This window comes from Homarus americanus, unplaced genomic scaffold, assembly GCF_018991925.1.
Source record: "Homarus americanus isolate GMGI-L3 unplaced genomic scaffold, GMGI_Hamer_2.0 scaffold25483, whole genome shotgun sequence".
NCBI lineage: Eukaryota > Metazoa > Arthropoda > Malacostraca > Decapoda > Nephropidae > Homarus > Homarus americanus.
In genome coordinates, this window is record NW_024726235.1 from 906,695 (window position 1) to 922,747 (window position 16,053).

General features: G+C 37.0%; 1 protein-coding gene across 3 annotated transcripts in view; it reads right to left on the reverse strand.

Annotated features, from left to right (window-relative positions):
- Positions 1–4,502: 4,502 nt before the first annotated feature.
- LOC121865403 (ribosomal protein S6 kinase alpha-5-like) overlaps positions 4,503–16,053 on the reverse strand; it is a 72,064-nt gene continuing 60,513 nt past the window's right edge. For all 3 annotated transcript variants that reach the window (XM_042364759.1, XM_042364758.1, XM_042364757.1), the window contains 10 exons: positions 15,926–16,029; positions 15,561–15,711; positions 13,593–13,754; positions 12,382–12,501; positions 11,472–11,693; positions 10,885–11,055; positions 9,280–9,495; positions 8,615–8,765; positions 6,703–6,926; positions 4,503–5,489 (listed from right to left, as the gene is read on the reverse strand). In XM_042364759.1, coding sequence (XP_042220693.1) covers positions 4,779–5,489; positions 6,703–6,926; positions 8,615–8,765; positions 9,280–9,495; positions 10,885–11,055; positions 11,472–11,693; positions 12,382–12,501; positions 13,593–13,754; positions 15,561–15,711; positions 15,926–16,029 — 2,232 coding nt within the window. In that variant the 3' untranslated portion in view covers positions 4,503–4,778. The remainder of the gene's footprint in view (positions 5,490–6,702; positions 6,927–8,614; positions 8,766–9,279; positions 9,496–10,884; positions 11,056–11,471; positions 11,694–12,381; positions 12,502–13,592; positions 13,755–15,560; positions 15,712–15,925; positions 16,030–16,053) is intronic.

The window sequence follows — 16,053 nt, forward strand, 5'->3', positions numbered from 1 at the left end:
CAGACTGAGACCTCTTAGAAGTGTAGTGGGGTACAGCCCGCACTATGGTGCTAATATTAGAATTGTTAAAACAATGTACCTAGGCTATATAAGATCTCTGATAGATTACCACGCACCAGCCCTGGTCATTCGTGACAGGAAAGGCGTTGACAAGCTCGATAAAATGCAAAATAAAGTCCTCAGAATTATCCTAGGATGTCCCATGAGCACTAAAGTACTTAATATGAGGAAAAACTAGGTATACCCAGTGTTAAAGATAGAGTAATTGAAGTCAACCTCATGATTGCCCTGAGGCTTCTGTGTGGTGATCCTGATAACATTGTTTCCTTAAAATTGCTAGAATGTATGGAACCATGGGACTACTGAGTCTAAATGGATCCAAACTACAGCTACACATATGAAGATGTTCTGACTAGACCACCTGTACAAAGTTGAGACACAACAGCGCTTCCTGCCACCCTGGCGGACAGTTCCTCCGATATCACAATACCGACGTATCCGCCTAAAAATTAATTATACAAAGCATTTATCTCCAATACACTGCCAAATTGAGACCTCTTGAACACATACACACCTACAGACTGATGATAATATCACACAGACCATCTACAGTTCTACACTGATTGATCTCTTAACACCGCCTGTGGGAGGGCTGCAAGTGCTGTTGTTGTGACTCAACCTGACGGTAATATAATTGAGAAAGGAGTTAGAATTAACAACTGGGCATCCACTCTACAAACTGAATTAATTGCCATACTCACAGCTATAAATTCATTGAAACCACTGTTACTGACAGTCTCATCATCACTGACTCTCTATCTTCACTACTTGCCTTGGTACCCTCGACTCAGGTTGTCACGTTTGTCTCTGAAGCCAGACACAAATATGCGTGCCTTGTTGACCGGGGTGTCAAGGTCAAACTGTTAGGATTCCCCTCTCACATAGGCCCTATAAAACATGACAGAGTTGATGCCCTGCCAAACTCGCGTCTAACAAAGACACCATGAATATAATTTGGGTCTGTCAAAAGAACCCTTAAAACTGTAATTAGGAAAGAACTTATTGATGAGTTTGACGCAAGCAGACAAGTGCAAACAGGCACTAGTCGATCCATAAGTTACTCATGATGAGATGTATCAAGTGAAACATGTATATGGAACAAGTAACAAGATCACTATTACGAGATGTTGTAACCGCTAGATTAAGGTTAGATATAAGTACCTTGGCAGTATGTTCTCAAGCAGATGTAAACAAAATCAAGTCATAAGTGTGTGGCCATACATATGGCCACACTCTGAACACTACGTCCTCGACTGTGTGAAGATAGAACCTCTAGGGACAGGTAGTCCACAATGTGAAATGGCACAACACTTCATCTCTAATGGCAAGATAGCCGACATATTAAGATTGTATCCACTTTTTGCACTTAGTAACTATATCAATTCTCATGTACAGAACCAAATACGCAATGTGCTTGAATACTTCACGTAAATGATAACAAAGTGTGAGGCCAGACATACTGCCTCACACGCCTGTACTCACGCATTTGTGAATAAGTTACCCTTTATGTATAGAACTAAACAAATAATGTAAATGAAATATTGTAACATTCAGTGCCATAATATCCTGACAACGGGGTTAATTATTATGACCCTTTGTAAACCCTACTCTGTAATCCTTGCGCTACCGCTCACAGGATGAGTGTGGGTGACAGTAGCCGCTGTAAGCGGCAAATCAAAATCAAAAATCATCATCACTACATATAACATCATCCGTCATCACTACATATAACACCATCCATCATCACTATAACACTATCCATCATCACTACATATAACACCATCCATCATCACTACATATAACACTATCCATCATCACTACATATAACACCACCCATCATTACTACATATAACAACATCCGTCATCACTACATATAACACCATCCATCATCACACATATAACACTATCCATCATCACTACATATAACATCATCCATCATCACTACATATAACACCATCCATCATCACTACATATAACACTATCCATCATCACTACATATAACATCCATCATCACTACATATAACACTATCCATCATCACTACATATAACACCATCCATCATTACACATATAACACTATCCATCATCACTACATATAACACCGGCGCAAAATCAAAATCAAGGTGCTGTGTTGTTTAACTTGTACTGTAAGAGGCGTCATGCCATCTACGGGTTGAAAATCAAAACTGAATCAGAGGACTCACAGGGTTCGTTTCAGGAGTTCTTTCTGAATGCAAAGGAAACACTTTTTGAGGAGACTGTACACCCGGGGTCTGATGACCTTGAGCTTCCCTTGTTAAAGCCAATACTGCCAATGACGCACAAAAAAAACTCGGGTCATTCTGCATTATGGTTTATTCTTGATATTCATTCTCTTCTATTTATGAATTCTTTAAAATCACATACTCTAGTTTACTTCACATGCTCTGCCTTACTGCCCTCACACTCTTCCTCACTCCTGATAAGGTAAGTGTGATGTTACATGCACTCACCCACCCACTCGCACTCATTCGCTGTTTCACACTCATTTATGGTCTCTCTCTCACACACCCACACATACACACACACATCATCCCCACTCAATAGTACACTTACAATCGTTTTCAAACTGACTTCCACACTCCTAATCATACAGTTGCACTCCTGTAATCCCACACCAGCACACACAATCACATCTCCCTATGTCACACCTACAGCTTATTTAATTAAAACTCATTCAACTGTAGAAATAATGAAAGTGTTGCATATAATGATAATATTATAATACAAGTCATAATATAGTTGCAGGAGTTTTGAGTTAATGAAATCCTTCTTTTGTGTATTTTAGGCAGAAATGGCAACAAGAAGGGCCAATACGCCGGAAGTCTTAGCTGATTAAGGTCGAATCATAGGAATGTGGGAGTCCAGCAGAACTGTCTTAGAAATTGCCACAGCTACTCGGTTTTGCAAAAACACAAGTCAGATATTGGATCCGTCACTGGGAGGCCATACTGCACCTCACGGGAGCAAAACCAACACACCATGGGGCTGCACATGCTCGTTCCCTTGGTTCAACACTGCAGATAACTCAGGACCTACAATCGCCTTGTAACCCTAAAATGACCAGGAGATGGTTGCACGAATAGCAAGTGCACTGTTAAACCCCAGCCAAAAAGGATGTGCTTACTGCTGCACATAAGGAGGGTTGGCTAGAGTTTGCCCTTCAGTTCAGTGCAGTTGTTCATTATTGAAAAAAAGTCATATTTAGTGACGTAAAAACATTTTCGTCAGTGAAAAAAAGGCATAGACAGTCCTGGAGGGTGAGAAATATGAGGTATGTGGAGGAAAACATTCACAACAGGACATTGAGTGGCTGAGTATCCTTGAATTTATGAGGCTAGATTTCTGTGTATGGCCCAGGAGACCTGGTTACTATTACTGGATGCTTTACCAGACCAGTAAATCTACATCCTGGAGGAAGTGTTATTACCAAGAGTCTGTGTCACGCCCATCCCTGCACCTGATACAGTACAGTGATCTTTGTTCAGGATAGGGATCCTATCCATACCTCCAGGGTTATTCAAGAATGGTTTTGTCAATATCCTGAAATAGAGGTGTTGGATTGGCCAGCAAAGTGTTGTAACCTGAACCCTATTGAGAACCTGTGGTCCATAATGTGCAATGAGTGGAGAATTGACAGGGCAAATTGGAAAGTTCCAGAGGTGACAGCACGTGGGGTGTGGGAAGGCATCCACCATTGCTCCAATATTTGCATGAACCTTGTCAACTCAATGCCCAAGAGTTCATTGATGCACAGGATGAGTGGACCTCACATTAAAGTATACATCATGAATAAACTGTCAAAAATGTGTGTTAAGCATTTCGTATTTAGGTCCTTTATACACAGTAAGTCATTTCATCCTATTTTTGGGATATTGCATAATGGAAAGTAATATCAAGTACAGGTAGCAATGATGAATTCACAAAATTCAATTGTAATATAAAATAACAGTACCGTTTGTCAGCGACAAACTTTATTACTTTCCTATACTAAAACCCTCTCAATAAAGGTCGACGATAACATGAACAGTTACCGATACCCTACCTGGGAACCTCCACACACTTCTTAATGTTTCAACAAAATGGTGGAAGAATATAAATAGCATAATATATGCCAACTTACATATTCACTAAGCTTTGTGGGATTGAAAAGAATAACATGAACAAAGCCATTTATTCAAAAAATGTGTAATGGTAGTTCACGATGAGTAAGGGGAGGTGGGCAGTGCTGATTTAAAGAGAGGGGGGACGATTATATGTTTGGGTGCTATCTATTGTGCATCATCGGCAGTACTGGCTTCAGCAAGGAATGCTTGAGGACTTAAGACCCCGGGTGTACATGGAAAGTCATTACTGAGGATGAGTAAAAAACTACCTTATAGGACACAGGAGAGTGACAGTAATATTATGAAGTGCATTTTTATTTATATTTTCTCTGATTGCACATTTTAAATCCTACATAACATATACTTCAGAGCATAAACTGTTATAATAATAATAATAATTATAATAATTATAATAATAATAATAATAATGTAATCTGTATGTACATATCAGATCGGATATATAATATACATTTAGGTATATAATAAAGCAATCTCTGAGCTTTAAGCTAAAGGAGATAAAATACTCTTAGTCAAAATCTGGAAAGTGTCTTGTAATGCCTTAAAATTCTCTCTCATTAATCATCTATTACTATAGTATCAAATCTCTTACTACGAGTGTTTCTACCTTTGAACATATGTTTAACTACAGTCACATCGGCATCACAAATTTTTTCTAATTTTCTTTTCCTTGATCTAGTTTGTGGTCCTGAAAATTCATCACCTAATGTACAAAGAGAAGACTTTAATAGACTCTCAGGAATTTTTGTATCTGAGACATCTGTCTGCATCTCACTAACATCACACTGTTTTTGAAATGCAAGGCACTGTTCCTGTTTTCTACAAGACACCGTGGAACTGTTGGGCGAGCTAATATCTGGAGATAAGCCAACTGAAGTGTCCGATTTAGAAGACTGCCCAGTATATCTCTCTCCTCTGGAAAACTCAAACGAACCCATAGAACTGCCTTTTGAACTGGCTTTGGACCGCGGACTTGGTAACGTAAGGACCATACTTGGTGTGGCCGGAAAAGACGTTTCTGAGGGGGACTCTATACTTGAGAGGTATGCCTTGACTCTTGCTTCTCCAAAGTCAAATATACTTTCTTCCTTCTTTGGGGTTGCACCTAGTGAAGAACTGCAGCGATCTGATTTACTAGGTGTTCTAACAGAGGTGAGGGAAGACGCTGATGAGGTAGAGGAGAGGGATGAGGTAGAAGAATGGCTACGGGCATCCGTAGAGGACTTTTTGTTTTTCCGACGTTGAGCCAGACGCGCATTACTAACGTCCTGAAAAAGGTAACATTGCATGAGTGATTTACATCTTAATTGAAAATAAGAATAAGTGAACTTTGCTCACTTACAGTTTTAACTTAAAAACAATTGTATAGCTAAATAATATTATAAAATATGGAAAAACTGAGGATGACAAATTGATAAAAAAAATTTAATAATAAAATAATTCAATTATATTTACAGAACAGTACTGTACTTTTAGTCAAGTGGGGCCATAGTTCAGAGCAAGCAAAAGCTCCTCCAGTAAATTCCCAATCAGTTTGGAGGATTGCATTCCCTTGTATACTGTACTAGCCATTTTATATTGTACTGAGAAGTAAATTAGGACATTACTGGGTGTGCTTGTGAATGGAAGAGTAGAATCCTGCCAAGGCTCTCTGCATCATAGCAGGATAGAGTGTATGTAGGGTGGAATGAGTGGTCAACGAGCTGTGGTTTATGTGGCAAATGTCTTTAAATTTATGAGAAAAAAACGAGTGAAAAAGACTTGTTCTAGTGAATTGTCTAACAAATTTCTCCCTCTCATATACTGTACAATAATTCCTGTATCCTTGTAAAAAGATACATAATTAAAAACTCACAATACACTTCATGCAAGATATTTAGAAAATAACTGTAATAATAACAGTTACATCAAAAGACTGTGTGATGGTTGTCACAGGCTGAAGATGTGTGAATTAAGAAACTTGATAAGTTTGTCTTGGGGACTGTTAGGTCAGTAAATTTTGTGTGTAGATGTAGATGCGTCCTGGTAGTGGCATAAGTTGAAGCACTATAATGTTGCCCTTAGAGGGTGTTAAGCCACTCAGTGAGATTTATAGAAGTGGCCTAGTGGCTGAGGAGTGTTGGTAGTGTTGATGGTTGGTGATGCAGATGGCTGGTAGTGTACAGTACAATCAACTGTACATTAATACTTGTATGATAGTTACTATATAAAAGCTGTACTGTTGAAGTGATTAGGTAACAATTTATTGGATTTATAATGGGAATAAAAGTCTAGGGTTTCAGGCATCTTCCATTATGGCAATCTTAACCACCCATAAATACAGAACTTATGGTATATAACATCAGCTGTACAATGAAATGTGTACAAACAATTTTGCTTGATTCTTCCTTTTTGTACAGAACTGTATACTGAACTACAGTATACAGTATAAGGTGAAATCAGTCTTTACCAAAAATTTTAAAAGTTTTCATCTCCACTTACCAGTAATCGGAATCCTTCTCTAGTAGCCATATGGAATGCATGAAAAGCTTGTTTAACCCCTGCTTCAGCCGATACAGGGCCATTCAGTGTAGGTCGGGCACTGAGGATGGTGGGGGTCATGAGAGGAGTGGCTGAGAACACAGAGGGTGGTCCACCTTGTAGCCACTCATCTTGGAGCAGCTCACCGATAGTCAAACGTCTAGAGGCATCTACTGTTAAAAGTCCTGAAAAAAAAGTTACAATTATGTAGATCAATAAAGTTAAGGGAAATCACTCAAATCTCTACCCGTATAATTATGATATATGAATCCAGTAATTGTGATTTACCATATGCCTTTTCAAACAGCTACTTAAATACCATTTGCCTTCTATGTTACAAATGGGTGATTTGGGAAACCTGTAACACACACCATGATCCCAAGCATATTTCCATATTCATCTAATGAGACACCTATCACTCTCTTTTTTTTTTTAAATTCATCTAACAAGCTACCAAAACAAAGCTTGTCATATATGCACACACAAATAAGTAATAATATTTTTCACTGAATGTACGAGGTCTGTCCAAAAAGAAACCGAACTTTTAAAAAACTAATTTATTGCTTTACTTACAACTTAATCAGACTTGTCTCCTTCAAAGTACTCCCCTCCACTGTTGATACACCGCTCCCAACGTTTTTTTCCAGTTCTGGAATGCGTTTTGAGGGATGGCGTGCAAGTCTTGTTGCGAATTTTCTTCTACCTCTTTATCGTTTGAAATCGGCGACCTTTCAGGATGGATTTCAACTTTGGGAACAAAAAAAGTCCGCAGGGGACACATCCGGAGAGTAGGGCGGCTGGAGAACGATAGTCATCTTGCGCTTTGCCAAAAAGTCACGGATAAGGAGCGGCGCGTGAGCAGGTGCATTGTCGGTGCAACATCCAGGTCTTGTGTGTCCACGCCTCAGGCCTCTTCCTTCGCACTGCCTCCCTCAAACGCTTCAGGACCTCCAAGTAAAACTTTTTATTGACTGTCTGACCACGTGGAACAAACTCATGATGAACGACGCCCTTCCAACCAAAAAAACGATCAACATCACCTCCATATTTGAGGAACTCTGACGTCCAGATTTGGGATCGTCTTCGGTGGATGTTCTTCCCCTTTCGAAACGCTGGTACCACACGTGACATTGCGTACGGCTCAAACAATCCTCCCCATAAGCCTGTTGCAACATTTCAAAAGTCTCCTTAAAAGTTTTTCCCAATTAGAAACAGAATTTCACGCCAACAAGTTGCTCTTCAAGATCCTTCTTTGTTCAACTTGCAACAAATCGCCAAGTGCACTAAACACACGTTCACTCTAGCAAGTGTAGCTCGATGACTAATTGACATGGCGTGATGCGGCTAGTGTTAGACTAAAGGTCAAGGTCACCGCTACACGCTACACAGTGCTCCCGTCGTGAGCACTCTGCGCACTATTTAAAAAGTTTGGTTTCTTTTTGGACAGACCTCGTACGGTAACAGTAATATCCATTTCTTCAAGGTATAGCATCAACATTCCTTTTTGTGTGAAATTTGCTCATTAGAATAACTTACATCACTGAACTTACAATAAGCTGACAGTAATCCCTGATTATTCGTTTATTTTTTAAAGTATTTACACCTTCGACAATTTGTGGAAGGCAATACAATATTAAATATTAACACTGTACAATAATCTTAAATATTTGGTAATAGATGACATGCCTGCTTGTATTGCCATCTGTTGAGGATAATTATAATAATAATAATGTACATCAAATAATTCCAAAGTTACCAGGTACAGTACTGAACTTTCCATAGTTTGTTTTATGATAAATACAAATGGTGTAACACAAAAAATACATTAAAATTTTTACTGTACATCCTAAATGCTGTAGTGTTAATACTATACCTTTGATTATTTTCTTGGCTTGTGATGAAACAGTGAGCCACTCTGGCCCAGACATGTCAAAACTTCCACCCTTAATCCTTGCAATGATGGACGCTGAGGTGTCGTCTTTACTTCTAGATTGGAAAGGTGCTCTACCTGACAACATTGTATACTGAAAAGAAAATTATGTATAATTAATTTAAGGATGCAATTACTTGACCAAGTCCTTGTACAGTTTCTGTTTAGCTATAAATTTTGTTTCATTGGGATTTTTCTCATTGACTTGTACAAACGTGAATCACAAATCCAAATACAGGTATTTTCCCATCAAACTTGGCCCCCAGTAGTCATATAACTTTTTCAAAGGCATATACAGTACAGTACTGTAATTAGTGCAGTGTAGTGCTTTCTCTTTATAACCAATACTGCAATACAGGATACTCTTTAATATACAGTAGTGCAACTCTCTCTATCTCAGGCATTTGCTCTTCCATCAAAGAATATAGTAGTACGTACTGTTGACTTATTTCTACTGATACTCTAATCCATGAAAAATTAAGTGTATTTATTCACTTTAATGGGTTAGGTTAGGATTTCTGACATTAAAGTATGTTATATAACTTAGAAACTTAAAAGTTTAAAAATAACTAAGTTTAACAAAGATTTATCAGAGAAAATGCACTTACTAAAATAACGCCTAAACTCCACCAGTCACAGGTTTCATCATAACCAGCTGCTCCCTGCTGAACTGCTTGACGCAACACCTCAGGAGCTGCATAGTGAAGCGTGAAGCATGGGGTCTTCATGCTTCCATCTTTATCTTTATCAGGCATCATGCGAGCAAACCCAAAGTCTACAATTTTAATCTCCGAGTCTTCTGAGGCATTTCTGAACAGGAGATTCTGTGGGAAAATAAATAAAAAGATTATTAATTTGTGCTTTCTACTTTGTTATTTAGCAAATGAAATTACATGTGAAAAGGATTTTCATTTAATATTAGACAGAGTAAACCATGATTGTTATTTTAAAACAAACATATTTAGAGAGTAAGGGATTAGCAATGAAATACATTAATTTTTTATTTGAAGAACTAAATATATGAACAACTGTACAGTACTTTCAAAATCAATTATTTGTACTATATATAATAACATCTCTCTTTATATAGCAATTACGACTTACAGTCCAAGGTTATTAATGGACAATGCTATTCATAAATACTCCTCCTTGAATATAAAATATTTACATTTCCCTTGAACAAATAAAGAAAACAGAACAAAACAGCCATCCATTATTTAGTGCACAGAAATGTACATGTGATAAGAGGAGAAGCATTCCTCACCAATAGGTAATTGGACACAAACTTTAAAATGTTTTGTATGACATTAGATACTCAATCTGTGCATTATCAATATCATTCACCTTGCTTAAGATGACTATGCACAGTTAATTTCACCTCTAAATTACAGTATTAGCCTTCCTTTTGGCAACAAAGTTGAAGACAGTAAACAACATGGCATCCCAGCACAGGTGTACAAGCTGCCCTCTTGTCTTGTCTTTGGATTATATCTTTGAAAATTGGATCATTCCCTTCACAATGACAAAATATAAATACTAGCAGAGCTTCAGCAAATTCCTCTGCAGATGTCGAGAAGAGAAAGCAAAAGATGCTCAGTAACTTGACTAACTTCAATGACCACAACATAAACACATATTAATAAAATCCCCATCACAAACATGCTAGAAAATATAACAACACATCAACTTAAATACTGTACAGTATACTAATATTCCCTCCGACACATTTGTATTAAATAAAAAACTATTGCACTGTACAGTATTAAAGTTTGAATATATTAATATTTACATTGACTACCAAACAACCAGAAATGACAATAAAACACTGTATTTAAATATGTATTGATAATTGGTACTTTTATACTCCACATATTAATCAGTACTGTACAGTGTTTCACAAAGGGAGAGTTTTGTTTGACCAAGACAGTGTGTTCAGCCATGAGTGATATTATAAAGGAATGCCAGCTAATACCCCAAGCACATTCCTATCAAAGCAACATGAATACAGTACATTATAAATACACTGTACCTATATTGTATGTTTTCTAAATACTGTAAACCCACCAGATATTAAGATTTCAAAATCTAACTGCTATATAAGGTACCCATAACCTTTGTGTGTACAGAACTATGCAAGTTTTTTAACATTTCTAAATAAGGGAAGAGAATAAACTTAAAAGCACTTTAAAACCAAACCATACTCTATGTCTTACTTCAGGCTTCAGGTCTCTGTGTACAATGCCTCTTCTGTGCATATAGTGAACTGCAGATACTAAGCTTCTCATAATCACGGATGCTTGTGCCTCTGTAAATCGTTCATGTTTTCTAATACGCTGAAGTAATTCTCCTCCTTCTAGTAGCTCCATGACTATGTATGTGTGCGCCTGTAATAAAGTGAATTACTTAAAAACTGGCAAATATATGTAATAAACAATACTAATACTGTATATGACTTCCAAAAGCACTCGTATCTTGAGTGTATGCTGAAAACTTTAGTGGATTTCTACATTTTTGTCTCTCAGTTTTCAGTACGGTATTTAGTTTTTACCTACCCATCATGCCTACATTTAAGGAAACTGATATATTTTTTTTAAAAACAATGCAATTCTGATATACTGTATACTGTACTGTAAGGTAACTATGGGGATTTACTTGGAAATAAAATGTGAAAATAAACATGTAATACAACTACAGACATTTAAATTTTACGAAGAAAAAGAACAAAACTGGAAATTACAGGCTCAAGTCCATCAAGTGGATAACTAAGAAATTTCAACACAAAAAATTCACATCAATTTACCTCATCATAGAAAACTTCATGGAAGGTAACAATGTTGGAATGTCCTTGGCATGCACGGAGAAGATTTATCTCTTGTTGACAATCCAGTCTCCGGGAAACAATTTTGACAGCAAAATGTCGCCCAGTAGACTTTTGGATACATTCACGACACACACTAAAACTGCCCTCTCCTAGTATACTTTCTCTCAGGTCCAGTTCATAGTGTTGAAAAAATGAGGAATCCTGGAAAATATTGTTATGATTAAATTCTAAGTAAATATTGTAATAACACACATACAGTATACAGTACTACTGGTTCATTGTACTATACAGATAGATCTTGCTATATGTTACCTTGCTATATTCTATTTTTTTTGCTCAGGTGTTGTTGATGAATGGTCTGGTTCACAGAGTCAGTGAATGATTTATCCAGCTTAACATTACAGTACTTTGTGCAGGTAAACCTACGCCTTTGCTGACTTTCAAACACACACTCTTGGGACTATATGTTCAATACACAGACTTGAACCTAGTTTTAAGAGTGAGGAGTTGCTCTGCAGTACATTACACTGAACCATATGGTCATTTAACTAATTGCTGCTGCACAAGTCAGAGCAGCGTGGATATGACAGGTTACTGTTTGGAATTGTTCTAACGGAAAAAATCTCACAGGTAACTCCTCAATGACTCGTAGGATATAAAAAGCTAAAGCAGTACACCCCCCTATTAATATATAAGCTATTATTCATTGAAAAGAGTTTAGTAAAAACTGTATACAGTATATAATAAAAATGTAAGATCATTAATATCCCAATTATCAAAACCATTCTAAACTAAGATGATATTATTATCTCTATACTACAGGTAAAAGTAAAGTAGCTTATTGGTAACCGAAGTGTCTTGACACATTATGAACTACTGCACTACTAACCTTAAAACTGCAAGCCATGAGGTTAGTTGTGGAGGGTCTTCTGTCTGGTGACATCTTGAACAGAGAATCACTGATAACATTTTCTGTGAAGAGAATCGATGGTGCCACGTAGGAGTATCCCTAAAAAATAAAAAATGTAAAAAATAAAAATAAAAGATCCTTATTGGTACAGTGGGCCCTCGGTTAATAAACACAATTCGTTCCAGAAGGTCGTTCGTTAGCGGAAAATTTCGTTAACCGAAACCATTGTTTCAATGGGTTTTTGGGTAATTGGTTCCAGCTCACTTACCTAAAAGTACATTTACTGTGAGGTGTGCATGTAGAAGGCTCATGGTTGATGATGATGATGATGGGTATTACAAGTGGAGGTGAAGGAAAAGGGAGAAGAGAAGGCAGTGGGGTGGAAGAGAAGTTACCCCACGCTTCATGCTGCCATTTCACCCATAAAATTTTAAGTTCACTTGGTGTAATTCAAGATTATTTTCTTTAAATCAACACTGCACTGCATTATACATTGTCAATATGTAAAATAAATTTCAGAATGACCAATAATTGTACTGTAAAAATGTAAAAATAGTTTATGTTCAAGAGAGTCTCAAGCAAGATGCTTCCTCCACTGAGCAGAGACACAAACTGACGCCATTCTGGGTGAGTCAAGTGGTTGTTTGGCGCGCTAAAAACTATTTCCCTGTACTTCAATTATGTTAGATAATTGTTAAAATGACTAAAAAATTTAATATAAGACTTGGAAAATTATTGAATAGTACAACCTACTTGATATTTACTCAAAAGGTAAAGAATTTAAGCCCTAAAACCGATTACTGTATTGGCGGACTAATACTACAGCTGGTGAGCAGGCGAAAGCAGGCGAAAACATGTTGGGAAAAATTCGTAAGGAATTCGTTAACCGAATTTTTTTCGTTAACCGAATTGAATATTCTTATGGAAGGTAATTCGTTAACTGAGGGATCACTGTATTTTTAAAAACAAATTATACTTGAGTACATTGACATTCATACTATTTATTATTGTGGTTTAACAACTGAGGTCTTTAGGCATGTAACTAGGTTAGTAACTACACTAATTCATCAACAATTAAAACTTATGAGATAGAAATCTGTTTTGAGTACAAAAGACTGGATTGAACATGGATCACTAATGATAAATTTCAACACTGCAAGAGAGTATAAGAATTTTTTTTTAACACTTACATTAAATATTTTGTCAATATCTGGAGGAACAATAGCTGGAGAATCCTGGGGAACCATTGCTGTGAATTCTTCAGAGAAGTTACTAACATCCAACTCATCACTTATTCGGGGTACAAATGGGGCAGGTACTTTCTTTTGAGCGAGATCATCCCAGTTTAAACTCTGTAAACATAAATTCTCTTGATGCAATTGCAATTCAAATAATATAGGGTCACATAATATAGTCTATGCAGAAGACAGTGTACCTACATTTTAAAAACAAAGATAAGAAATATAATGGCCTCCATCCACAGTCACATGCACTGGATTAGGTCAAGACCATCAAGCACACTGAGGCATATACAAGTATCTTCCATTTGAGGTTGGTGTACAAAGTGAACACTGTATCAACAATACTGCACCTGTACTTCCTACATATACATTTTACATACAAAGCCAAATAATTAAATGATTTTTGTCTGCATTCATTCTTCCACTATCACAAACTAAATACTGTACAGTTCTTCCAATTCACTTGGTTTACAAATATTACACTGGCATCATGTCATGAAATAGCTTACACCATTAGCAACTTTATCATAAACTTAAGTCATATCTTATACTGTACAGTTTATTTTTCCCAATTACACTTCTACCTCATTTGACTGTACTTTATCTTCTTCGCCACTCATCAACTTACCAGCCAGTCGGGTAAATGATGTTATTTGTTACTCAACGTTGGCAAGTACTGAACATGCATGGTATCTTGAATGTGTCTGAGTATGTTCTAGTATTGGTCAGCTCACACTTACAACTGTCACAACATTCTCTGGCAAGTTTATCCAAGAGTTCACATATCTTACTTCAAAGTAGTTAACTATTGAAAGTTATCTGCACTGACAGCTTCTTTAACTAAAGGCTGTGACCTCTAGTTGGGTGGCCATCCTCGAACTCCATTTGCAATACTCTTCTAAACTGATACCGTACTAAGATGCCCCTTGATCTTCTGTAGTACGTACAGTATATATAAACTATGAAATTACATAAGTTCAGTTTTAATCTCTTTTGTAAGTGAGGTGTCCCAGTGCCAGCACCAGTTTGGTGGTCCCCCTGTGGACATTCTCAATCAATTGGCAATCTTTGGTAAATCGTGAGAGACCAAGCAGAATTACAGTACGTACTTAAATTATGTCGCACTAAACCTTTAAAAAGTCTAAAGAGAGATGGCTCACTTAAGTACAGTACTGTATGTGTGGGATCTTCATATTAATTTTACTAGTTTATTAGCAAGATTTACCTTCTTCACATAATGATCTGACAACGCCATGTCATTGTCAACATAAAAACCAAAATCTTTCTCATATCTAGTTCCTGTTAGGTAAATGTTTTCATCAAGTTGGGACAGGTGGTATGCTTTCCTAAAGCCGATAGAGGTCACCCTGTAATGGTTCACAGCTCATCAGATTTTTAATTTCTCTGACTAATTTAGCATCATCTGCAAATATTTGTATCGAAGAATGACTATTACTTGGCACATCATCTATGAAAAAATTAAATAGCAGTGGTCCAGCCATATTGCCTCATTACACACTTCTTTTCTTTGGTACAAATTATTTTTTCATACTATAGATCACCACACATTGTTTAATGGGTCACAGCTCAAGGATGAAGAAGCCACAATTTGGAAAATTGTCAGGGCAAACTTTTTAGGAGCGAACATTGTAATCTCTTTGAAAAATCACCCAGAGAGTGTTGTGACAGCACCGAGTGTGAGTTCATTCAAGACCAGACGTGACCAACACTGGCGCAGGTGTGTAACAGAGATGTGACTGACTAACCAAGCGGCTAACGATCCGATCATTGGCAATGAGGATAAAAGTAAAAGTAAAATATCTGAGCGAGGCCAATGTTCACACTACAATTCCATGTTAAATTTCATGTTTGAGTTATTGTTATAAAACACAATAAAATTATGTCATATGCACTTACATTAAAGAATGCATGCTCTTTAATTTCATTAGCATCAAGAGGGCCTCCTCCTAGTCGTTGACGGGGATCTTTCACAAGTAAACGGGAAATGAAATCACAAACTTCTGGGGACAGTTCACTCGGTAGAGGAGGTTGTGTTTTCAGGATTCGCCTGTGGACAAAAATATTCAAATGCAAAATAATAATTTGAGTTTTATTATGCTACATGCAGAGTACTTTTCCTTTAAACCATATGAATAATAATGTTGATCATGTACAGTCAATCATACCATTTATTATAAAACTTTATCCATTAACAGTTCCTTAATCGAGATAAGCTTTAATCCTTTAGGGGACATTTTGTTCTCAACAAGAAGGAAGTATACCTTGAGATCTCCTGTTGGTTATTTTTCTCTCCCTCAACAGTGAATGGTGACGCTCCCGTTAAAAGTTCGTAAGTCAGCACACCAACACTCCACCAGTCTACTGCCTGAAAATTCAATTCTCATTGTTA